The 24,578-nt window shown below is 42.3% G+C and overlaps 1 protein-coding gene across 1 annotated transcript; it reads left to right on the top strand.

Annotated features, from left to right (window-relative positions):
- The first annotated feature begins 18,334 nt into the window (after nucleotides 1-18,334).
- Nucleotides 18,335-24,328, top strand: CNN3 (calponin 3). Its single transcript, XM_011382183.1, has 6 exons — nucleotides 18,335-18,456; nucleotides 18,670-18,736; nucleotides 19,533-19,670; nucleotides 20,045-20,161; nucleotides 21,835-21,981; nucleotides 23,217-24,328. The coding sequence occupies exons 1-6, from the start codon at nucleotides 18,401-18,403 to the stop codon at nucleotides 23,556-23,558; spliced, it is 867 nt and encodes a 288-aa protein (XP_011380485.1). The 5' UTR covers nucleotides 18,335-18,400; the 3' UTR covers nucleotides 23,559-24,328.
- Nucleotides 24,329-24,578: the final 250 nt, after the last annotated feature.

The raw sequence follows: 24,578 nt of genomic DNA, 5'->3' as shown, positions 1-24,578 counted from the left end.
CGGCGCCTGGGGTCCCGCCGCGCGCGCCTGGGGCCGCGGTGTCGGTCGTGGCTGCAGAACGCGCCCCTCCGGGCAGGGGGCGCTCCTGCGTGGTCACTCACCCTTAGGTGGGGCCGGTCCGCAAGGCTGGGGACTCCTAGAGAAGCCCTGACCCCCCACTGCTGCCGCCCCTACGCCCCCTCGCACCCCAATCCCTGGGGCGAATGCAGCCGCGAGCGAAGTTAGGCGGTTACGTGGCTGACGCGGGCCCCGCATTGTTCCCCCTCCTCCCGGGGAGGGAGGCTGCCGAGCGTCCGCCCCACCACCCCAGGGACCCTTCACAGTTTGCCGAATCTCGGTGCCTAGCGGCGAATTGCGGCTTTTGTGGGAAACCGAGACAAAGCCCAAGGGCGCCGCTTTGGAGCGTTATCTGCCAGAGACTTCAGATTTTTCACGAAGCCCCGAGAAGTTTGTGTACTGAGGCTGTAACGGTATCAAGAGCGTCTTTTGTTCAGGGTCGATTTTTCTAGGCGGGTTGTAGTTTGGAATGATCGAGTTTTGGGAGCGCTCAGTTTTGTCACTTTGTCTAGCAGAAGAATACGTCGAGTTTATCTTGGGACTTTGGGTCTGGGAAAGCGATGAGAGGCGTCCCCCTCCCCAAATCCTCTCCTTCCTTCCTCCCTCCCTGCATTCCAAGTCCATGACATCAGGGGTTTCTGGGGGGAGAGACCAGCCAATCGGCGCGGAACTGCGCACAGAACGCTCATTGTCTCCTTTCTGCTGTTCTGGCCAAAGCACCACAAAGGAGGGCCGCTGTTTAATTCCCATTCGCCTCCCCGAGCCGCGGCGCGTCGGGATGGCCACCGCGCCTGGAGTACCCCGGCATTGTCGGAGCTGCAGCATCCCAGCGTCGGGGGCTGCGCGGCGTGGAGTGCATTCTGCAGTGAGGAGGCGCACCCTTATCAAACCCCAAGGGAGAGTCGTGGCTCTCCTCGCCCTATACAATCTACGCATCATATTATAATTCAGTTGTTAAATTTCGAACAATCTTTGTAGCAAGGACTTGATTTAGTCCACGCCTCTAAAGTTGAAATTTTTAGGTCCTTTACTTTGTCATTCGTATTGATTTTTGCCCTTAGTTTCCTGAACATTTTTTTAAAGAACAGAAAAGTGAGTGGTTTGTGTATGGTTGACTACAACCCTCACCCACTGGAAAACTTGCAAAATGGTGTCCTTTTTTCCCCAAGGTTTACACAGGGAGCTTTAGGAATCTCTTCACAGGAATCGGCTTGTCCACAGTGTTGAATGTGATACCCTGGTCTGGCTTGTGCACATTAATTTTAATTCGCCCTTGTGATTCTTGGCTGGCAGTGGTCGAGTCTTTACCTTTTGCATTGTAAATGAGGTACTGATAACTTTGGCAGTCCTTCAAGTGAGGGCTTCTCTTAATATTCATGTTAATTTCTTTTAACTAATAAAGTGATTTCTGCCCTCTTCCTACTTATTATTGAGTAGACTTAAGGAAAAGCATAGGCTGAGGCTAGACCACTAATTATTAGACTTTTTTTTAAATAGTAAAACCTGTGTTCAGAAACTTTGGAAAGTTAGTTATATTTTTGGGTTTATCCTTTAAGTACCAACCCTCTCTTTTAATAACCACTTTCATTTACATGATCCTTTCATACAGTATTCCTTTCACAAGAAGTCTTTCGATCTTAAATTAACAGCCCTCTGAGGTGGGGAGGATTGTCCAGCATCATTTACAGATCAGGAGGCTGAAGCCTAAGATTACAGAAGAAAGTTGGAATATTCTGAGAATTTTAACTCTGAGAGTGGTGTCTTAGTTTAGTGAAGTGTTCAGGGATATTCTACAAGTCACTATTGTCCACCCTCCCCAACCCCGTTTCTGATGCTCACCTGTCACTGACATCGTGACTCCTCATGTAATTCTGTTTTAATCTGTTCTGGACTTGAAGATCAAATCTCCATTTTGCTGGGCCTTTGTACTTGCATTTCAAATCAGGGCTCAGAACCACCTGAAGCGTGGGTACATGGAACAGGAGGTTTGACTTTGCTTGGTTTGGACACCTTTCAAGTCCTTCCTGCTTTCTCTTTATGTACTGCATAATGGGTAAGTCACTTAAATGTAAGAGTATTTGTTTTTCCTTGAAACCTGATTTAACAGAGTGGAAAAAGCGTAAGTATCCTGGGGAGGCAGTATGGAATGGACCTTGGAGTCAAGCAGACACGGGTCCTAGTCCTCCACCACTGCCACTTACTGCTTTGTATAACGTTGGGCAAGTTATTTGCTATCTCTGTTCTAGTTTCCTCATCAGTAAGATGGGGGAAATAATGGTTACCACCTCTAAACTCTACATTGTCGAGACGGGTCTGGCTTGTAGTAAGTACTCAATGACTTACGTTGTAGTTGTTCTTAGTAATAGAAAATTACTTAGTATTGATGTCATATTTCTTACACTCATATGTCACTACCTCTTTGAGTAGTATTCCATTTCTATTAAATAAGCCTTTGGTCTTTATATTTGACTTGTGAAGGCAGTTCATCAATGAATTGAGAAAGTCCTGATCTTAGATACTTTGAGTTAGTAAAATTTCAGGGAAAAATCTGTAAACAAGATACTTCTTTGACAAGATGATAATAGAACATACAGACTTACACCCCGCCCCCCCACCCCACCCCGCAATGGGCAAGAAGGTGTTTGAAAACAGCCTAAAAAAGAATCCTTCAGCCAGTCTCTTTAATAACAATGAAAAGATCAATAACTTGCAGTCTATAAAGATCGTAATAGAGTAGAGGGTCAGGAAAAATGCAGAAGCTGGTATAGATCATTTGGCGAGGGGTGGAAACACTCATAAAGTAATAGAGTCCCACATGTACTGTCCAGGCCCTTGCCTGCATCTTGGGGACGAGGATGAAAAGGGAAATATTCCTGTGCCTTATGGGCCATGAGAAAACACAGAAGGTCCTGAAGAGAAGCACAGCCTTTCCTGATACTTGGCTCTGAACTAGACGTTAGAGTCAGCGTAGTTTCTTGTAGAAAGCTCAGGATACTGTGAAGGATGTCTTAGAGCGCATGCTGCAAGGAGCATTTTACAGGTCTCAGGAAACTGGGAGAAGTTGGTTGTTGGGGGACAGTGGGTGGAGCTGACTTTGATATGTTTTCTGGGAGGAAATACTAAATGTGGCATCGGAACGCACAGTCTAACAATTGTCTGTTCTCATGGAATGTCCTATTGGAGCAAAATAGCTCTGAGTTCTCAGAATCTGCTTGGCTACAAAACGGTATCTCTCAACAGCTAAAAACCATGTTGGAAGACTTATGACTAAAACTGTAAGTCATTGAGAAGAGTAAGTTAAAAAATCCTGTAGTAATAATTCAGTTAGACCCAGTGTCTCATAAGGTCCTGCTGGCCTGCCTGCCCAGTGCCATTTGGACAAGCAGTTGCTCCAAGGGTGCCCCTGATCAGAGTAACCCCAGGATGACTGTGGATTCCTGCTGTAAATTGTACCCTAAGGTGGTCTGCCTTGTTTTACTGCAAGAACACCAGAATCATAGTAACAATGTATATAGATGGGTTTATGTTTAACTTTCTTTCACTTTACAGTTCAGAAGGTTTTTAATTCAAAACTTTTTCTTTATTATTTTTTTCCACTAGAAATTCACTGATGAGATACGTAAGATCTGTATTTTAGACTAGAACTTGATATATAGTAGATGCTCAATAAATGTTTGTGGGTTTAATGAGTTGATCCATAAGGAATAGATTTTACTATCTTTTGAAACTAGAAATTAACCCTGTTTGAGTAGTCTGTGTAAAGGAATTCTGTAGTGCAAGTGTGATATTTTTGAAGGGTGGTGTGATTTTTATACTTATTTTTCTTCAGTTTCTTTTATTAATATTACATTGAAAACTTATCAATAACATAATTCTTTCCTAGTTGCTGAGGTTCTTTCTTAGACTCCCAAATTAGGGAGGAACCAAAACGGATAAAGAAAAACCATTTTGCTGACGTAAGAGGTACCATGCTGTCCCTTTAAAATGCTCAGATTTATCTACTCTGGAGTATTAATGAGGATCATTATCAAGCTCACTATCCTGTGACCTACAGCTTTGTGGAAATTGTGCCATTTGCCTCTATTCATTCATTTAAACTTCAGAAATAAGCTTTGACAATGAAGACCTCACTAGGACTATCATCAAACCAGAAGTATATCCTTTTTTTCCCTATACCCTTTTCCAAATGAGATCATGAGGGTTAGTGAGTGTTTTCAATTAACAGTGTATCATGAAGTACAATTAATATTTTCTGTAATGTTAAAAAAAACACACACACACACAATTGGACAGTTTTGGTTTTTAAGCCAGTTATTATATCCAGGAGAGCGAGCACATGCTTTATATCCCTTCTCAGTATGACTAGGTGGTGGAAGGGAGCTTGTCCTTAGAATTTCTTGGCAAGTGTCCTTTAATTCTAGGCATTAAGCTTCTACAGCATATGTACTACATGCTCTGGTTCTCTTTAACTCTGAACTTACAGCCATCATGGGCTCTTCACTGTTACCTGTGCTCAGGTTTTCATTAAGGATTTCTTGAGCCCGGGGGTAGATCAAGGTTTTTTGTGGGGTCGGAAGTTTACACAATTTGTGGGTCATCATTCCAAAGACATAGAAAAATGTCTTGCAAATATAAAAACATATGACCATGGGAATCCTTGTGGACTTGAAGATGTTTAGTGGGTCTTCTCCAGATTCTTGCCAGTGAGAAAGTGGGGCCAAGTGGCTAAGATTGTGGATCATGGACTCCATCTGGGTTAGAATCTTCATTCTGGTTCTTACTCTGACTTTTGGCAAGTGAACTGTGTGTGTCTCATCTGTAAAGTGAGGCTTCGGTAGTCCCTGCCTTCATAGGGTTGTTGGGAGAAGTAAGTGAGATAGACAGTCCATGTGAAGTGTTTAGAATAAAGCCTGGAACCAAGAGCACACGTTATGTAAATGTTAACACTTGTTCTATTTTGCTGGGTGGTTCGCTGCTGGTTCGGTTCTGTGTTCTCCTGAGCTTCCTTTAGCTTCTAGATGTTGAGTGTATTTCCAGGAGTTGGACATTCATGCATGGAATTGATTGTATCTGAATGTAGCTTCTGACAGACAGGGGACAGTGATGCCCAAGCTCTTGCTCTTTTTGCTTCTGCCAGGACTGTGATCCGCCCCACCCCAAAGTCCTTATCCAGGACTCCTCCCAGGCAGCCCATGATGCTTCCCCTCACTGAAATCCCAAGGTCTCTAACCCTGGGCCCAGGGACTTCTGTGTAGAGTTAGAGGCCTTTATTTCTGGGCATGGTATTATCTGCCTTTTCTTCCTAACAGATAGATAGATTTCCATTAAACACGATACATCTTTCATTTCTTGATTTCAGAGAGGGCTTGTATTTCTCTACGGTGGACTGATAAACATATTTATCATCTAGTACTCAAATCTCGCTTGTCACCGGAGACTCCACCTAGACCGTTGAGAACCAAGTCCTAGTTTTCCCCCATGCTACGGTAGGGAGGGAACTTCTTCAACATCTTCCTCATGACACGGAAGCTTCGGGGAATGAGGGGACTGTTGGGCGGGCACATCAGCAGTGGGAAGGCCAGGGCACGAGGGATGTGAGTGTGGAGAAAAGAGGAGGCCCCTTGGGCTTGGCAGGACTCGCCTGGGTAAGTCAGAACCTTAAGCATTGATGGCTGTTTTGCTTTCTTCCCCAGCAAATTTTCCAGGGGCTCCTAGCTGCCGAGCGGCTAGACAAGGCTGGCTATGATGTCATTGTTGTTTCTTCTCCTCCCCTTCTCAGATGTTTGCACGCTGATCTTTTTTCATTACCCCAGGCCTCTCAGCCTGCTTAGTGCTGCACAAGGCTCCACAGATGGATAGAGTGTGTGCCTTTTTATTGCAGTTTGCCCTCCCTCCTTTTGTTTCACGTGGAAGGAAATAGAGGAAATAATCAATACCATGTGGCTTAAGTCTCTTGTAATTCAAACATGTGATTCTACTTTGAATGCAAAAATAGCAACAGCAATCATACTTCTAATAGAGTATAGAGATTATACTTATATTAAACGTCCAACTGTGAGTTTGTCAGGGCTCTTGGTCTTTCCTTAGCAGCTGAGCTGAGACCACAGGGCTGCTCTTCAGAGTCCACCGGTGGCCAGATCCTTCCCCCGAATGGGCCCAGCCTCTGCTCTGAAGACTGACCTGCTTTTGTCTCCGGCTTTTTCCTTACCTTTCTTCAAAGACCTGAACGTTGCGTCATAGCCCCACCTGCCCCGCTAGGGCCACACACACAGGCATGTGCTTGGGCAGCTAGGCTTTCATTTCTTTTTCTTCCTCTCTGGGCTTGATTTTGAAATGTTCTTCTTTTTCTCCTGAAGCGACAGCTCTGCTATTGACACCCTTTCCTGAAGTCCGCTTTAGACCACCTTCTAAAACATGCATGTGGTAGGAGGCTGCTTTTTATAGGGGCCCATGGAAAAATTAAAGTGTTTTAGTCTGAGATATTGCTGCCAAATCTCTTATGATGAACTCGTGAACCGTGCTGGCAGTGCCCTTTGAGGCTGCTGTTTCCCGAGAGCCGTTTTGAGCCCGTGCTCTCTCCAGCTCCACGGCTTATTCACGCTGCTCAGCAGCACATTGACGGTGGCCGCGGCTGCTTCTGGATGCACTCTCGCTGCCCTGTGCGTCAAAAGGACTTCAGTTAAGCCAGAGTCTAAGCCACTGCTCTGCTCTGTTCTTAAGCCTCCTTCCACTCGCAGCTGGAACTCATGGTTCCAAGCATAGTTGTCTGTGTCACAGTCTGTGGCATAGAGTGTGTGGTACATACAGAGAGTTCCTCTGTCTCAGCTGAGTTAGGAGGGCGGGTGTGGGAGGACATCCGGTGGTGGGAAAGACAGGCCGTGGACCCAGACCTGGTCCAGATCCTTGCTGAACCCTCTGGACAGCTTCTCTCTGCATGAAAAGTATGCATCTGCCTTGGAGTGCCATCTCTTTGCCTATGATGTTTGTTGTGGAGCATGCAGACACCAAGATATAAAAGTAAAGAAGCGAAAGTATCCTAGAACTTCTATCCCAGCCACTTGTACAGCTATGAATATTGTTCAACTATTTTAGGAACTGAATTATAGTCTGTATGATTTCCATTATTCATTACTTTCCTACCAGTGGGTATTTAAAAGTATTTGTGTGGAAAAATGTATAACTTTCGACCTAACATTTACTTGTGTTATAGGTATTACCAGATAAAATGGCTCTTTAAAAAAGTCGGTTTATACTTCCCATCAATGGTAAAGAAGGGAAGATCTTCTCTTGACATTAAAACAAAACTGCATCAGAGCAGCCTTGTCAAAATTTAAGTCATTTGCTTTAGTTCTTTACTGTCGAGTCTTGAGTCATTGACATCTGTGACCCCTACTCCACTGATCACTCCCACCAGACTCAGGTGGGAGTTGCCAGTGAGACCAGGCTAAGGAATGGGATGAGGGCATCTCTTTTGCAAGTATTTGGTAACATAAATCATTTTTAAAATAGAAAGCTTAGGCAGCATCAAAATGATCCCTTATCAAATGGCTATCAAATAGTGTCAAGTCACTGGTTTTTATGATATCGAATATGAAGGAGAAAGTCTTCTTAGTATCTGGACAAAAGTGGCTAGCAAAGCGTAGGTAGGAGGACAAAGGTTGATATTTTTTGAGTTCTTAAAATTTACATATATTAAGTCTTTGATTTCTCCCAACAGTAAGTTGATGTTAATGATCTCTGATTTACTGGGGAGGAAACTGAGGTATGGTAGAGATGGGATTCTGGATTGAGCATTCCGTTTCTAGAGCGCATGCTCCTAAACATTTTAATTTGAGGCCAGAGCTCAGGAGAATTGGTGTCTTTTGAGGGAAAAGGAGAAGGCAGACCAGAGAGGAAAGCTCCAGGCTGGTATCATTGAACAGGAAGCCAGAGGAAGAGACCGGAGGGGCCTCTGAGAGTGCTGCAGAGAGTGCCACTGCATTTGGCTCCCAACAGGTCACTGGTGACCTCTGAGTGATCATCTTAATTAAGTAGAGCAAATTTCTGGGGAGGGCAGTTAGGAAGGAGTACTAAGTGAGGATATGGAGAAGTTTGTCATGAAATCTGAGAGAGACAAGACAGAGAGGCTGGCCACCGGTTCAGTCAGAGATGCTCTTGTTTCAGACAAGCTGGAGGTGGTCTGCACCCATCGATGGAGCAGATATGCCTGGCGGGTGGATGCAAAGCAGCAGAGGGACAAGGGTTCCCAGAGAAAAGCTGGGAAAGAGAAGGAAAGAGGGCTGGGAAAACAGAACCTGATGGATAAGACATCTCTTTTCCATTGCTATTGTTGCGTTTCTCTTTCTACAGAGCCGCTGAGTCTGATGGTCCAGGCCAAGGCCTGTGTGTGGAACACGCTGTTCACCCGGCTGCTTCTCTCTGCCGAGTCCCCTCTGCAGCCTTGGGTGCTGCTCGCTCTTCATCCCCTTGGCCCTTGATCTGGACGGGCGGGTTTATTTTGCTCTTTGTGCTGGGGTGCAGCACTCCGCTGGAGGATGCGGTGCTTTCTCCCTCCTTTTCTGTGCTCGGGTTACAGTACAGTCACTTAAATGTGGAGTCAGTGTTCACTGTCCGAGGGGTGTGTCTAACCCCTTCCAGGCTCCTGTTGGGCTTTAAGACAGGGAAACGGAACCGTGTCCAGCTTTTTTTTTTTAAGAGTATCTGTAGACCTGTAACTATTTCCTTCTTTGTCTTGATGTATAAGAACCTTAGGCTCCAGTTTGCATATATAGTGTGTTTGGTGGCATTTGTGTAGGACTTGGCTTATAGGTGACATCTCCCCAGCCAGCCTCTATTCTACGTTTAAAATTAGAATTTTGAGTTCTGTGCTTTGCTAGTTGTGTAAGGCCACCTTTCAAATGGCAGAAGAATCCACTGTCGCGAGCAGAAAAGCATTCAGGATGTGGATCCAGATCTGGGTCCCTAAGAGGAGCCGACTGAAGTGCAGGGATTCATGTCTCCTTGGCCTCCTCGCCACCCTTGTCCCAGAATCAGGGAGCGGTGGGTGTCCTGGCTCAGTCTGCGGTAGGCAGCTAGCGCTTGGATGGTCAGTGGTGTGGGGTTGGTAGAGGTGAATTCCAATTCCTACTTGGGACAGCAGAGGTGGATTTCATGCCTCGGGTCATAACAGACTCCAAGACTTGTCCTGTGAAGTGAACTTGCTCAAGAGCTGATGAGGGTCCTGCTGCCACGCAGCTGGGGGTGGAGAGGGCATGGGGGTGGGTTAAGGGGCTGCAGATGCTTGAGCATCTGGAGAGCACCAGAAACTCAGGATACCCACAAATACTGTGACAAGTGAGGTACAGACCCTTCAGTATTCTAGAGGTGAGAGCTCTGTCTTCATTCATTTTAGCTGGGGCTTCAGTTATGATCCCTTTTCAGCAAGATCTCTACAGTGTCATAAAATTCAAGACCCAGCGGCCCCCTTCCAAAGTGAGAGCATGCTGTCCAGCCAGCTTTCTTGTGGGTCGCCATGGGCACTCACATGCTGGCTTTCCATTCCTGCCTCTCGCCCATCATCTCCTTAGAATTTCTATGAATCCTGGGTCTGCTCTTTGGCATTCAGAATAAATCAACTCTCTCATCATATGATTTCATCGAAACAGTTGGTGTTTCTCTTGCCCCCAAAGACCCTTCTCGGTGGCACGTAGCCCCTACTGGCTAACCCCGTGTCTCTCAGTGGGCCGTGTCTGGTTTTTCTAACCTTTTCCCCACCCAGTTTGCTTCTTGTAAAAACTGATGTCAGTGTGTCAGTGCTCCCTTTTAAAGTCTGGCACCCAGAATTGATCGTGGTAATGCTAGAGATGTGGTGTCACGTACCAGAGTATAATCGGGTTATTAAGTGGTTCCTGTTTTTACTACAAAGCACGTAACTCATTCCGTTTTAACAACATAAATCACCTGGTCAGGTAGACAAGGCACCTCCATAAGGGGAGATTCTAAGCCTTGCTTTGGCAAGTTGATGTTCTCTGTCTCTGGTACAGATGATGGTAATTGCCTCGGGTTCAATAGTGTGTCATAAAGAATTGCATGCCTGTGCAGACTAAGGTACATTAGCTCTTTCAGGCTCCATGAGTAAGCATTACGACTTATGTCTAGAACTTTGGGACAGGATTTTGCATATATCTTAAATAATTTGTTTATTAAGCTAGGATCTTTCTGAATTCAAATTTTCTTCTTTCTAACTATGCCAGTATTACTTCCTATAAGTTTAATAAGTATGCCAAATAGTTTCCAAATCGTAAGTTACCCAAGCAGAAGAGATCTAAATGTAAGCCTTCAGGTGTGCACCCCCAGGAGCTCCTGCTGCCTCGACCGCCCGGCAGCACAGTGGGCGTGTTGTTCCTGCTGACCAGGCCCCACTTCTAGGATTACTCTGCGGGACCTAAGGAGTGCCTTGGACATAAGGGACTTTTATCAGAGAGTAAAACAAATATGTCCCTAGTGATCCCTCTAAGATTACTAGATTGGTAGATCAAAGAGATGTGACACCTATGAAAACCAGCAGCATTCAATTGCAGATGCCTTTCCGTAACAAGGGAGATCTTTAAACTTGGCGGTTTCATAATCTAGTAATACTATCAGTGGATGAAAAGTCATTTATTGAGTACTCACTGTTTGTCAGGTATGAGCTGTAGTACAAAGACCAATAAAGCCTGTCCCCGCCCCAGCCCCAGGAGGACACAGCAGGTGTTCTTCGATAGGCTTGTGCAGCTCCGCAGGCGGCAATGAGGGCCCTGCCCACCCAAGTGCCTGCGATCCCTCTAGGTTCCTGTTACCGCTGTTTGCCAAGGTTTTTTTCCTCACACAGTTTGCTGTTAAACGTCACATCTTTGTTAATCTTTATTTCTGAGTCTCGATTCCTCTGAGAGTCCAGGCTCTATGTGCACTTTGTCCTTGTTTAAATTTGAACTTTCAAAATCCACTTTTAACTATGTATGTTCTAAACTTTGTAATCTGAAGGTCGTTTTCTAGGTAGAGAAGACAAAATTGACATTCTATTGGTTCCACATCTTTCCTGTTATTTGTTAGTTGTACTATTGACTTTAGGCACTAGACCAGCTCTTCTTAAGTTATTTTCAAAGCTTTAATTTCTTGTCAGTTTCACAGTATTCATACGTTGAATCATATAATATCTTTGTATTTGTTTGACTGTACGTAATTGGAGGGGAAAAATTGCGCTGGTGCCACATGCTGGTACCTTGATCTGAAGGCCTGGCTGTGCCTCCAGGAGAAGGCCCAGCTGTTGCGTGCTCTTAGACAGCACTCCTGCTCACCAGAGGCGGGTGCGCTTTGCCACAGTTTTTAAGTATAGTGTGGGGGGTCAAAAAATAACTGTTCCTCCCACTTTTTTAGTTCTGGCTGGGCTAATAATCAAATTAACATGAGATAGACTAACAGAAAATGTCCAGAATTTATTATGTACATACATACAGGGGTTCCATAAGAAGATGAGTCCCAAAGGTGCATTGGGCAGTAGAAGCTTATATGTCATCTTGAGCTAAAGAGAAAAGCGGGCAGGGGCTGTGCTTTGGGATGTCAAAAGGCAGAAGGCAATTCACATGGAGATGTCAAAGCAAATGTTTGGTAGGTCAATGTTTGCTGGGCCATCTGTAATAATAGGACACAGAGAAGACTTTGATCGAAAGGGGCCTTGCTAGGTTCTTCCTTGTCTGTCACACCTAGTTTATATTAAACTGTAGTTATCTATGATGATAACTTCCTTCCTGGAGCAGGTCCTCTTTCAGTTCTTTTAGGCAGTTAAGGGAGGGTCAAAGGTTTTTCCTGAGTCTTTTGTTTCTTGAAAATAGCTAGCTTAAAATAATCAGTATCTCAAAAGGCATATTTTGGGGTAGGAAAGTCTAGGCATAAGTCTAGGAACTAGGCATTCCCCATCAAATCTTTAGCAAGTTCATACTATAGAGTGAGCCTCAGATTCTGTAGTGATCTTGAAGAAGGCATGCAACTACCTTGACATCATTGTCCCAAATAAAAAGTGATTTCCTCTAAAATTCCCACTCCCTTCTCCACCATAAGATACAAACCTGCTTTGTAAAAAAGTTTCTCAGTCTTTTTTTTTTATCAACGATAGTGTGAAAAAGAATGAGAATTTGGCATGCAAAAACAGTCTTAGTAGAGAGAAGAGCAGAGACAAAGAGGTAAGAACCAGCATGCAGATGACGGAGATGGGAAGGGACAGTGGTGTTGGCCTGCAGCCGAGGCGAGCCTGTCTGCTCTGGGACTTCCTTTTTAAATTGTATACAAACTCAACAGTTCGCAGTGGGGTTCAGTGAATAGAAAGCTTTGCTCGGTACTCAGCTGATACAAAGGGAGTGTGTTAATTCTGACACGTGCCAGGCATTGAGACCTGGGTTTCATCTCACAGTGATTCTGGAAGGAAGGAGACTACCTGTGAGAAATGGGGTCAACCAGGGTTAAGGTGCTTACTTCGGTCACACTGGAACACAGATTTCAGAAGTTTTTGAAGTTTGACGTCAAAGCATGTGATCTTTAGTCCGTTGTATTCCCAACATGAAAACTTAAACCTTTGCAAAGGTATTGACACGTTCGAAGGCTCCACTGGGGGAGGGGTTTAAGCAGGTGAAAAATGTTAAAGCCTGTTTCTTGTCTGCACAGGGTATCAAAATGGTAAGTGGTAAAGAAAGGGAAGGGGCATCTTGATATTTCAAGTAGAAATTTGTTTTCAATTTTGAGTCCTCATCTTCCCTTTTCCCTTTATTTTCAATACCCTACTTTATTCCTTTTTTGGCAGATGTCTTAACACACCTTATTTAACCTTTGTCTATCCACTGGAATGTAAGCTTGTAGGGCAGAGACTTTGCCTTTGAACCATGCATGGTACAGAGTAGTCATCTGAATGAAGGACAGAAGGAAGGAGTGATGGAGAAAGCAGTTGAAGGAAGAATCCAGGACACAGGAACACTTGGGAGAGGGAAACTAATGTCGAATGTGGTTTTACATAGAAAGTTTAGGGTGATGCTGGATTGTCTTGGTGGTCGAAACAGGTTACCTAGTGAGAGTTGAGAGCTCAGGCATGACTGAAATTTGGGGGACACTGTTGTAACCACCAGAGACAGTGACCTGGAATTGCATGCTTGTAGGTTTTAACAAGCATCGTTATGGGAACATATCGTAAGAAGGAATATGTGGGAAAGACATGTCTCCATTCTTTAGTAGATTCTCGAATATCATTGGATTTAAGTGAGCCCATCAGACAGTTCTTGGGCATATATGTTAGCACCCTGCTTCAGGCCAGGTGCGCCCCGTGTTTTCACCAAATTGCACTTTGGCTGGATGCTCACGCCGAGAAGTTCTATGCAGGGGCTGCACTTCGGGTCAGTGGTAGAGATGGTCTGGGAAGCGCGGTTTCCCTCGCTGCTCCTTGCGCTTGTAGGGATTGCAAGGGAGACTTCTCAGAGCTCAGTGCCAGGAAGGGCTTGGCTCTGTCTTAACAACCAGTAGGCTTTTATCTCACCTAGGGTCCCCATTCCTGTCAGGAAGTTCAGGCCCTGGGACTTGAGCTTTAAAGAGGATCTTATTCTAGTGCTGTTTCAGACATGACTCACTGTAACGGATAGGAGCTTACCTCTGGGAAGGGAGTAGGATTTGGGGGCAGAAGGAAGAGAGACCTGTTCTTTTTACTCTGTCTCAATGTTTCTCAACTATTTTCATCATCGTTTGCCCAGAGTCTTTGTAGACATTTTTCCTAATTGCCTCATGACCCCTGTGAAATTTAATACAAAGGAACAGAGTTGTTGGGAAAGGTCACACATTATTGCAGTGTCTAAGGTTCTTTTCACCCTTCTGGGGGTCGGTTTCACTTCCACTGAGAATTCATGCTCTACGTACTTCTATACCATTTACCTTTTTTTTTTTTAAACAAGTATTATTTTAGAAATCCAAAAGAAGGTCACTAGCTAGAAAGGATTGGGCTGCCTTTGAACCTGAGGGTGACTCCAGACTGGTGCTCTGAGCCGTTCTGAGGAGAGAGCCGTGGGAAGAGCAAAAGGCCGAAGGCACCCCGGGCCTGAGCCCAAGGGGAGGTAGGCCGGAGCCATAGCAGCTGCCGCAGATGCCGGGGGTGGGCGCACGATAGTGGACATTGAAGAAAGGATGAGCGACTGGATCACATGCCCCAGAGGCCTTTTTCTTGGTCTTTATTTCCTTTGCCTCTTTTTAAATAATTGCATTGGGCGGGGGCGGGTAACATCGGTTAACAAGATCATTAAGCTTCAGGTGTTTAGTTCTGTAATATATCATCTGTATATCGCATCATGTACTCACCACCCAAAATCTAGTCACCATGTATTTGACCCCTTTACCCTCTGCATCCTCCCCCCACCCTTCCTTCCCCTCTGGTAACCACCATACTGTTCTCTGTGTCTATGAGTTTGTTTTGCTTTCTGTTTTATATCCACGTATGAATGAAATCATATGGTTCCTGTCCTGTTCCATCTGTCTTGTTTCACTTAGCATGATACTCAAGATCCATCCCTGTTGTCGCAAGTGGCAGTATTCTTTGCCTTTTGATTGCATTTGGCAAGGGGCATGCTGGTGGGCTGTGGTGAGAAGCCTCCAGCAGGTGTTCTCTGTGTAGAACTGTTTGCAAGTGTTCCTTGCCGTGAGAAAGGAGGAGGCCCCGCATGCAGGAGTCTGGGTGTTTAGGAATGGGAGGCTTTGGTATGCGAGAAAGGGGCAGCTGTGGACTGGAAAAAACCAGTCAGAAACTCGAAGTCATGGGAAGGTCAAATAAATCTTGAAAAAGAGTAAAGAAAATGATGTTTAGAAACAACTTGGAAAGTAATTTTTAAACAAATTAGAGTAAAATTTCCATGAGGTATTAATGAGAAGATTAAGCTAACTTTCTTGTTGCAAGGAAGAAAATGTCATCATTTTCTGCTTGATGTTCAGAAATCAAAGCTTTTTAGATGAAAACTGAATAAACTTTACTTGCCAAAGCTTATTTTTTATGTTTAATTGCCCCTAGTCTCTTGATTTTAAAAGGTATATATCAGACAGCTCAAGAATAACCCCTGTAGTTAGAGAATGTAATCATATTTGCTTGGGTTGCATTCTGATATACTTCTAAAGCAGTGGTCCCCAACCTTTTAGGCACCAGGGACCGGTGCTCCTATGAGAATCTAATGCTTGATGATCTTAGATAGAGCTGAGGTGGTGATGCTAGTGCTGGGGAACAGCTGCAAATACAGATGGCGCTTCACTCGCTCACGGGACGCTCACCTCCTGTGCTGTGGCCTGGTTCCTAACAGGCCACAGACCGGTACCTCTCCACGGACCCGGGGTTGGGGAAGCCTGTTCTAAAGGAAACACCTAAGATTGCTGCATCATGTGCCACAGAATGCTACAGGCCAGGAGCTAAGACGATTTGAAAATGATTTGTTCTCCAGATAATAGAAATTTTTTTTTCATTTTAAACTTTTTTTTTTTTTTAACAAGTACACATTTCTAAATCTCGAATTCTAGTTAGCTGGCTTAACTGCAGGAAGCTCACTTATTTAAAAAAAATATTAGCAATATTTGGGTAGGAAAACCCGAAGTCAAAACCAACAGACCCATAATGTGGGTGCATACCTAGTTTTCATTTTTAGTTTACCACCTGGGGCCTTGAGCTTTGCATGTATGTGCTCATACTTTTTTTTGGTGCGTGTGCTACTACATTAAGTCTCAGAGACAGAGTCAGCTGTCCAGAGCCCTGCCCTGTAACTAACTAGGGTCAGGTTTGAACTCAGGTGCATCTGACTTTAGGCCTTGATTTTTCTCTCATCACTCCCTTGATGAGAACAGTCAAAAGAGAAGATGAAATGTGCTCTCTGGAGTTCCTACTGGGATATTTCAAGTTAGATCTGTAATCACTTTGTGGTTTGGGGCATGGTGTTGAATCTTTCAGACACATTTTGAACAAAGGAAACATAAATATGCTTTTATATTTTTTTGGTTTAATAATTGGCCTCATTTGGTTAAGAATTACCCCCACCACCCTACAAAACACCTAAAAGCCCTCCAATGTAACTTCCATCTCTACACTGGAAAAAGTGAAGAGAAAGAATTTCATTATCATTTTTGCTGATTAAATTGTTTAGACAGTGCAGTCATTGAATTCAGCTTTCCTGTTGTATAGACAGGAAATGGATCAGAAGTTAGAAGAAATAACCAATGGCCCATAACAAGGTGGGTAGAGCCAGGCTCAGAGCCAAGGCACACACACACCCTAGCATGTCAATTTTGTCTTTAGATTTATTGAGCTGTATCTTGTAGTTGAAAGTGCTTTCACTTTAAAAAAAATTCAACTTGGAGGTTGTTTTCCATAGCTCATGCTGAAGGAGTACTAATTTCTCCTTTTCTTCATTGCCTGTTTTTCTCTGGTCACCCTTAACCCCTGCAAATTTATACAGAATTTTTTTCTAGCCACCTATAACAAGACTCCAGTATGAAAATATAGTCAAGTGTTAATTTTCATCCAACAACTTATTATTCCATTTTTTAAAGGTGCCATATATGAATAGATATGTTGGCAGACGCATTATCTAAGAACATTTATCAGAGGTGTAATAGGAGTTAATGGTTCCCTCCTACTTATAGAGGCCAGTGTGTCCCTGTGGCAGAACTTTCCAGCACCAGCACCAGCACCTCCCTACCTGTTCCCACATGCAGATGCCTGTAGAACCTAGACTGGCAGGAGGCCAGAAGAGATGTGTGGTTTTTAGGGAGTGGGGGTACTGGGGGGCAGAAAATCATCATACATTAGATACTGGCTTTACATTGTACCTAAACTATCTTTTATATGCTAACCTCCAGGCCAAAATTTGATCCAGGAACATTGCACTTTGATAGTTAACAATATAAACTCATTGAATTTCCATTTGTAATCTTGGTTAAATAAATCTACAACCTAAATAAATTATTCATTATTCTGTCACAGGGGTAGAGCCATTTCTCTAATTTGGGAGGAAAATGCTAAGGATCAAGGACTGCTGTCCCCCTACATGATACAGTAATTAGTGGAATCGTTCCCCCCTTGGTGGTGGAAGGGGAGAGGGCTGACTGGGGTAGACTAGAACCTGAAGGATGGTGACAAAAGTGTCATCATCCCATTTAATTTCTTTCAGCAATTAAGCCAAATCGTGTTTTGTGGAAGCAAGCACGTTCATTTCCATTTCCAAGAGCGCTGTTTAACTCCCACACGCATCGTGATCTCCACTGTCTGCCTAACGCTGACATTTTCACCTGTGCTAAAGAGAAGGAAAATGACACGCGATCTTTCCTTCCAGCTGTGTTCTTAATAATTCTGATGGACGAGCCTCTTTAAGGATCCTAGGACAAGGACTAGCTTAAGGACTTGAACATGTGATTTTTAACAATATTTTGCATAAATTTTGTCTTTTTTTTTTTTTAAATAAAGTTTATGGTCTTATTTTGGAGGGATCTTTCAAAACCTTTGGTAGTTTTAGTATTTATAATAGTATAGCATCTGTGTTGGTAAGTTGCCTTCATTGTAGAATTCTGTAAGAATTAATAAATACTCTTTTAGTTTTATTAAATGTTTGGGTGTTGGATACAGTGCTAGGTACTAAGAGCCTGGAAGTGACTCCTGTGAGGAGTCTAATAGGATGTAGGCTACGTAAACAGAGTTGTACAATAATTAATAGTGAGGGGAGAGAGAGAGAGTGTGTGTGTGTGTGTGTCTGGCTCAATAGACGGCATAGAAACACCAGAATTTTCCAGGCAATAAAACTGTTGGACTGATATGTCTTGACCAGTTGCGATACTATAGAAAATAGTTGTTTGTATCAGAATCCTACCAACCTCTTTTTTTTTGGAATGTGGTAATTAATGACTTAATATTGAAAGTTTAATGTGGCTGGTGCTATATTGTAATATATTATTTATTAACCCTTGTCACTTCCTGTGTGTCATGAGTGGTAATCTGTGTTATCTTGATTCATATTTTCTCCTTCTCAGTCTCAGCTTCTCTCCTCATGCTATTCAAATTTTATACACCACTAACTTAACCAAAAACATTTTTATTAGTTATTGAAGCTTTTATCGTGGGTTAGGTTCATCAGTGAATGCCAGTGAGTGTAATTTACTGCATGAGACAGCTGTGGTCTTAATACATGATTAAGGCAGAGCAAGTTGTAAGTCAGGAGTTTCTGATAATTTCGTGAAAATTCTCAAAGTTACTTAACTTGTGTTTCAGATTGCTTCCAAGTATGATCATCAGGCAGAAGAAGATCTTCGCAATTGGATAGAGGAAGTGACAGGCATGAGCATTGGCACCAACTTTCAGCTGGGCTTAAAAGATGGCATAATCCTCTGCGAGTGAGTTTCAGCCCTGATTTGACCATTTCTGTTCTTCTAGTCCTTTCCCTAGGCCTCTGCCTTGACCTCCTTCCTAGTCCAGGGTGTTGTCAAACCTTGATATTCTGCAAATGTTTTTAATGCTTCCTCTACTGATGTTAAAGGAACCAACTCCACATTCCAGTCCTTGTTTTTGTGTGACCAATAAGTAAGGTGTCACATTTTTCTTTTCAGACTCATAAACAAGTTACAGCCAGGCTCAGTGAAGAAGGTCAACGAGTCCTCGTTAAACTGGCCACAGGTAATGTGCAGGCAAACCAGCAACCTCCTGTTGTAGTTGGTTGATCTTTATGTAGTGAAAACTTGATTATCGTTTTAAAATAGACTTTTTAGCAGAAATTTGTGCACGTGGCAATTTTTTTATCATGTTACTTTTAATGTTTCCATATTCCTTGGAATTAGTTCTATAGATGTTTAACCTAGAATTTTATATTTAGCCTATCTAATCTCAAAAGAGAATTGGATAGCTTACATAGAGAAATACAATCCAGACCATAAGGATAAAAGAGGGAAAAGCAAGGAATTTAACATAACTAATGGCTAACTATAGAACACCGTATTAAGCATAGTCTTAGTTCATGAATGTGTATGATTAAGTAAAATTGGACAATTTAGTCTTACTTTGTATTTCGAGATATAAGAGAATAACCACTTAGTAACCACAAATTTATTTTTAAATTAAAACAATAAATTATTGATGTATTATGTGGCTTTGATAAAGAAAATTTTAGCCCTGGATACCTCTGACACAGAATTCTTAAAAGCATGTAAGGAAGATCTTGCCTTTGAGGAAATGAAAAAACTTTAATGCTTAAAAATATTAAAAAAGACCATTATGCGACCCATTCTGAAATACGTTTCTTTTTATTCCTTTCTTTTTTTTCAGAGAGAGCTATGCTTAGTATATATGGTCAAGAATTCTTGCCAAGTAGCTTTCTGCCTAGAGTCTTATATCTAGCCATGAGGACTTAGAATTCTTAGATAATATGAATGTCACTATTTAGCTCCAAAAGTTATATAACTCTTTTTCTTTATAGTTGGAGAATATTGGCAACTTTATTAAAGCTATTCAGGCTTATGGTATGAAGCCACATGACATATTTGAAGCAAATGATCTTTTTGAGAATGGAAACATGACGCAGGTTCAGACTACGCTGGTGGCTCTAGCAGGTCTGGTACGTATATGCCTTTAATAAATGGCTCATTAAAAAATTCCCACCATGTTGATGATGAATTGCGTCTTTGCTCTCCCATGGGAGTTCAGGCTGGGCATGGGGAGCCCCTGTCCCTTTCATAATTATTAGCTTTGTGGAAAGGCGGCTGACATCAGTTCCTTCATATAAGATAGCTTAATTAGAACACTCACATTTTAGAGGTACAGTGTATTACTGAATGGCCTTAAATAGGTTTTTCACCCCTAGTTTGGGTGGTACTTCATGAAGTCTTCATCCATGGACCGTATCATTTCTTTGTTGTTCTTTCCATAAAACTCTTCTGGCAGAATTTTCATTTGTGTTTATTCTCAGTAAGTGTGCATATTTCTATCTAGGCTAAAACAAAAGGCTTCCATACAACCATTGACATTGGAGTTAAGTATGCAGAAAAACAAACAAGACGTTTTGATGAAGGAAAATTAAAAGCTGGCCAAAGTGTAATTGGTTTGCAGGTAAGTAGTGTGGCATTACTTAATCAGTTATTCTGTGTCAGTCTTCATCATGCAAAGTATCTCTCATAAGTAAAGAATTGATAGACCATAACGTAGGTCTTGGGGTGAATGTGTGGTTCAAACATTTTGTGCCCATGTAGAGCCTAAGACATGATGATGGTTTAGGAGAAACTCTGGGCATACCATCTCACTTGACAGTTGTTTCTCCAGGAAATGATTTTCCCTCCTACTTACATTGATTTATTTTTTAAGAAAATAAGAAATTCCTAAACATTATTGACTCAACAAGGCAATTTTACAAATCCTCAATGCCAAAGTCATTTATTAGGAAAGCACTGTACAAGCGCTATGAGAATTTGTCCATTTAATTCCCCGGAAATACTCAGTTCACATATTTTTTTTTTTTTCCCATTCACGTTGTTCCTCTGGAGAGTGTCACAAAAACACCATGGCTAAATGTCCAATTTGCTATGGGCTTTACTTTCTGACACCTGCTTAATATAGTGCCCCTCTTGACTGAGTCTATGTGAGGTGGATTTATTTTCACACAGTACAAAGTTGTATCAGTGGTAAGAAACCTGAATTTCCAAATAGCAGTCAGTTGGTTAAATTGTAACTCTGTAAAAAGAACTAGTAATGTAAAAATGATACGCAAGAATTCCAATATTAAGGAAAACAAATCAGGTAATGAAATACTATGGTTAGTGTTATCACAGCTTTATTTAAAAGATGCACATATTTTTTATGTAAATGTGTATTTATAGATATATACACAGACACATAAGGCAAAACTAGGAGGATACACACAAATACAGCGAATATCTGGATGGTAGGATTGCAATGATTCCCCGCTTTTTTGCTTATAGATGTTTTCTGAACCTTCTCCAATGAACAGGTTTCACTTTTAGTAAGAAATTTTTCCTTTAATTTTTTTAAGGAAAAAACCAACAATAGAAATGTCCCCAGCTAGTAGAACAAGGCATACTGAGTGGTTGGTCCTAGAGCTGTATTATCCCCAGTGGGGATGGGAAGTTAATGATTGGTCCTCTGAGCTTGGTTGAGGTCACGTCCCACATTCTGCCTCTGACTCTGTGCAGTGACATGAGAGTTGGAGGACTAAAACATGGTTCTTTTCCCATGAAAATACGGGTGATTTTGATGAAGCTTAAAGAACCCCTATTAAGTTGCCAAAGAAGACACCTGGCATTTGCTACCATATTTTATGCAACACATACCTGGAGCAGAAAAGCATATTGCCTAGCCAAAGGTTGCTTCTGTCCCTTTAAACGGCTGAAGCAGGGGGTACCCCTTAATTTGGTTGTCTGTGCTATGGAGAGTTAGAGGGGAAGAATAGCAGAGGACATGTATTCATAATTCAGCCAATGTAATAACTTCGTGTGATCTGTCCATTCCTTGTGTGCATGTTTTTATATAGTTAATCATGTTATGAGATTTTAATATCCAATGAATTGTTTGAAATTCTTTTTAAAGGCGCACCTTGAACTTTGGGAAAAAGCATGAAGGATCCTTTGTATCTAGTTGTCCACAGTCTTGGCACAGGAAGGGACTTAATTTTGCCCCTTCCATCTTTTGAGTAGAACAGAGTTTTCTCTGTGTCGTATATGTTGTTAACGTCTAGTAATTAGTGCTAATTTTATTTTTTAACTTAAAAGATGGGAACCAACAAATGTGCCAGCCAGGCAGGTATGACAGCCTATGGGACCAGGAGGCATCTTTATGATCCCAAAATGCAAACTGACAAACCTTTTGACCAGACCACGATTAGTCTGCAGATGGGAACCAACAAAGGAGCCAGCCAGGTAAGTAGTCCTTTTTATACTTGTAGCAAAATGTACAAAAGGGCTATTTCAATGAGCATTTACCTTATTCTTACTAATAAATTCAAAGTAGGTATTTTTGTATGGTATATTTAGAGTATATTCCTTCAAGAAAGGAGGTTTTGCTGAGAAGGCAAAAGAATGAAAGATCTTTTCTGTAGCAACACAAGTATTGTGTCGCTCATGGCTCTTGTTGGCAGTTAGAACAGCTGGCCTGTCTACCTAACCAGAAGGCAAACAGTGTTTATTACAGTGTTCTTGCTTCAAATCCAAGTAAATTGTTCATTCCAGCGCTTCTGACTTTTATTTTTAAAGGAGCCCTTACTTAACTTGGTAGGTAAAATTATCTCGTGTTCTACTAAGAATGCTGTAGCTGCCATGCTTGTTAAGTGCGGATGGAGGTGCAGCAGGTGGACGTGCAGCGCCGTGAGAACGGCAGGATTCCAACGCCACACAAGATGGAAGTGTCTTCTTGTTCACAGACCACCAGCACCTCATCGAGAGGTTCCCAGAACCATCGGTGAACAGAAAGGTCTCACAGCCAACCAGAGTGTGCTTTTGCTTAATGACCCCCAAGAGGAGCTTTGGTGGTATTCTTCCTTTATGGGACACGTCCTGCCTCATGTGGCATGGTATCTCTCATAGCTGCCACCAGGTTTGCTTTCTTATGGACTTTAAATCTGGAAGCATGTGCCTGGCATTAATGGAGAAATATGAAGTGTGAGTTTACTCTGAAAAGGAGAGGAGTGGTTGTTCTGAAGACATGGCTCTTCTGTGTCTCAGAGCCTTTTGAAATTGGTCACCCAGCTCGTGTGTATTGTCATAATAGACACTTAAATGTAACTTTCAGGTTTGCCAGCATGATGCTTTGTTTTTACATTCTTTATGTCTAATCTTCTAAATCCAAGGTAATATTGTCTCCATTTTTGCCTATGAGAAACCTAAAACTAAAAGTAAGTTGCTTGAGGCACCTAGCAAGCAGTTTTATAGAAGAACAAGGATTTGAAGTCAGGGTGACCTAGTTCTAAAGCCAATGAATATTACTTTCATAAAAGAGATTCGCCATCAGGGTATTTTGGTAAGCTAGCTTTACCCCTGAACCAAAGGAAAGTTATTGTATCAGTGTTCACATTCAATGTAATTTCACCGTTTAGAAAATATTCACAAGAATAGATTTTAGCTGCTGTTTTAACTTTTATACTATGCTCTGATTCTAGGCGGGGATGCTAGCGCCAGGTACCAGGAGAGACATCTACGACCAGAAGCTAACCTTGCAACCAGTGGACAACTCAACAATTTCTCTACAGATGGGTACCAACAAAGTCGCTTCCCAGAAAGGAATGAGTGTGTATGGGCTTGGGCGGCAAGTATATGATCCCAAATACTGCGCTGCTCCAACAGAACCTGTCATTCATAATGGAAGCCAAGGAACAGGAACAAATGGGTCGGAAATCAGTGATAGCGATTATCAGGCAGAATACCCAGATGAGTATCATGGCGAGTACCAAGATGACTACCCCGGAGATTACCAGTATGGTGACCAAGGCATTGATTATTAGATTCACAGAGAGGAGCTCAGTATTTAGCCCATTATTTTTATTCAGTGAGAACCAAGCTAGCCTTGAGTAATTTTTATCTTGTCTTCCTAAAACACTATTATGCTTATTGTACCTAAAAGAAATATTGCCTTACATACATTCCTTTTTCTGCCTCTTCCCTAAATAGTTGCCTTTTAGTGCTGTAACAGTTGAATCCTACAGCATAACCAGTAACTCACATATGAAGTAAAAAGGAATACTGTGAAAGGGGAGTACTCCTGTACAGCCAATTCTTTTAGTACAGATCTATGCATTTTTACAATCTTCTACTTAAATTGGTGTTTTCAAACAATAGGAAGCTTTTATTGTTTTACAGTTTAGTGTCTGGTTTCTATGTGGAAGACTAAACTCATGCTTATAGCTAAAGGGGTGTTTGCCAACTAAATTTAAGATGCAGCATTTTTTTTTTTTAGAAATTTACATATCGATGTTTCTATAGTACTGTTTGCTAATTTTTAAATAAAGTCATGATCTGTGTGCATTTGTGATTATATGTGTACTCATTCTCTCACCTGAGCTGACAATACCTTTTCAGAGTGGTGTTTTTAAAGGAGCGTGTACAAAATCAGCCTGCAGACACGTAGGTCTGGGTGGTGCGTGTGTTATTCTTGTTTGTGCCAATGTATCAATGTAGAGTTGCTCTGTTTTCTTCAACTGTATTTATTGTTGCATTTCTCAGCATAAACTTATCCCATTGCATTTTTTATAAATAAATATTTTTTTGAACATTTCATATGAGCCACAGGTTGATTATTTTAAAAAGTACGCTTCCCCAGATACTGTTATAAATAGGTACAGTAACATTTCTTTAATCTCAACAGTGCACTCTGTGCTTGAGATGGAGGCCTAGAAGAATGAAGGGACTTGCCCATTGCACACAGTAAATGGCAGCCAGGATTAGTAGACCCTTGCTTATTCTATTGTGACTCGGCTGCCCCAAATTTATCTTAAATCTAGCTTGGGATAATCTTAATCATCTTC

The sequence above is a fragment of the Pteropus vampyrus genome, unplaced genomic scaffold, assembly GCF_000151845.1.
Source record: "Pteropus vampyrus isolate Shadow unplaced genomic scaffold, Pvam_2.0 Scaffold463, whole genome shotgun sequence".
NCBI lineage: Eukaryota > Metazoa > Chordata > Mammalia > Chiroptera > Pteropodidae > Pteropus > Pteropus vampyrus.
The sequence above is the reverse complement of the archived record's forward strand: the minus strand, read 5'-3'. Positions and strand labels throughout refer to the sequence as shown.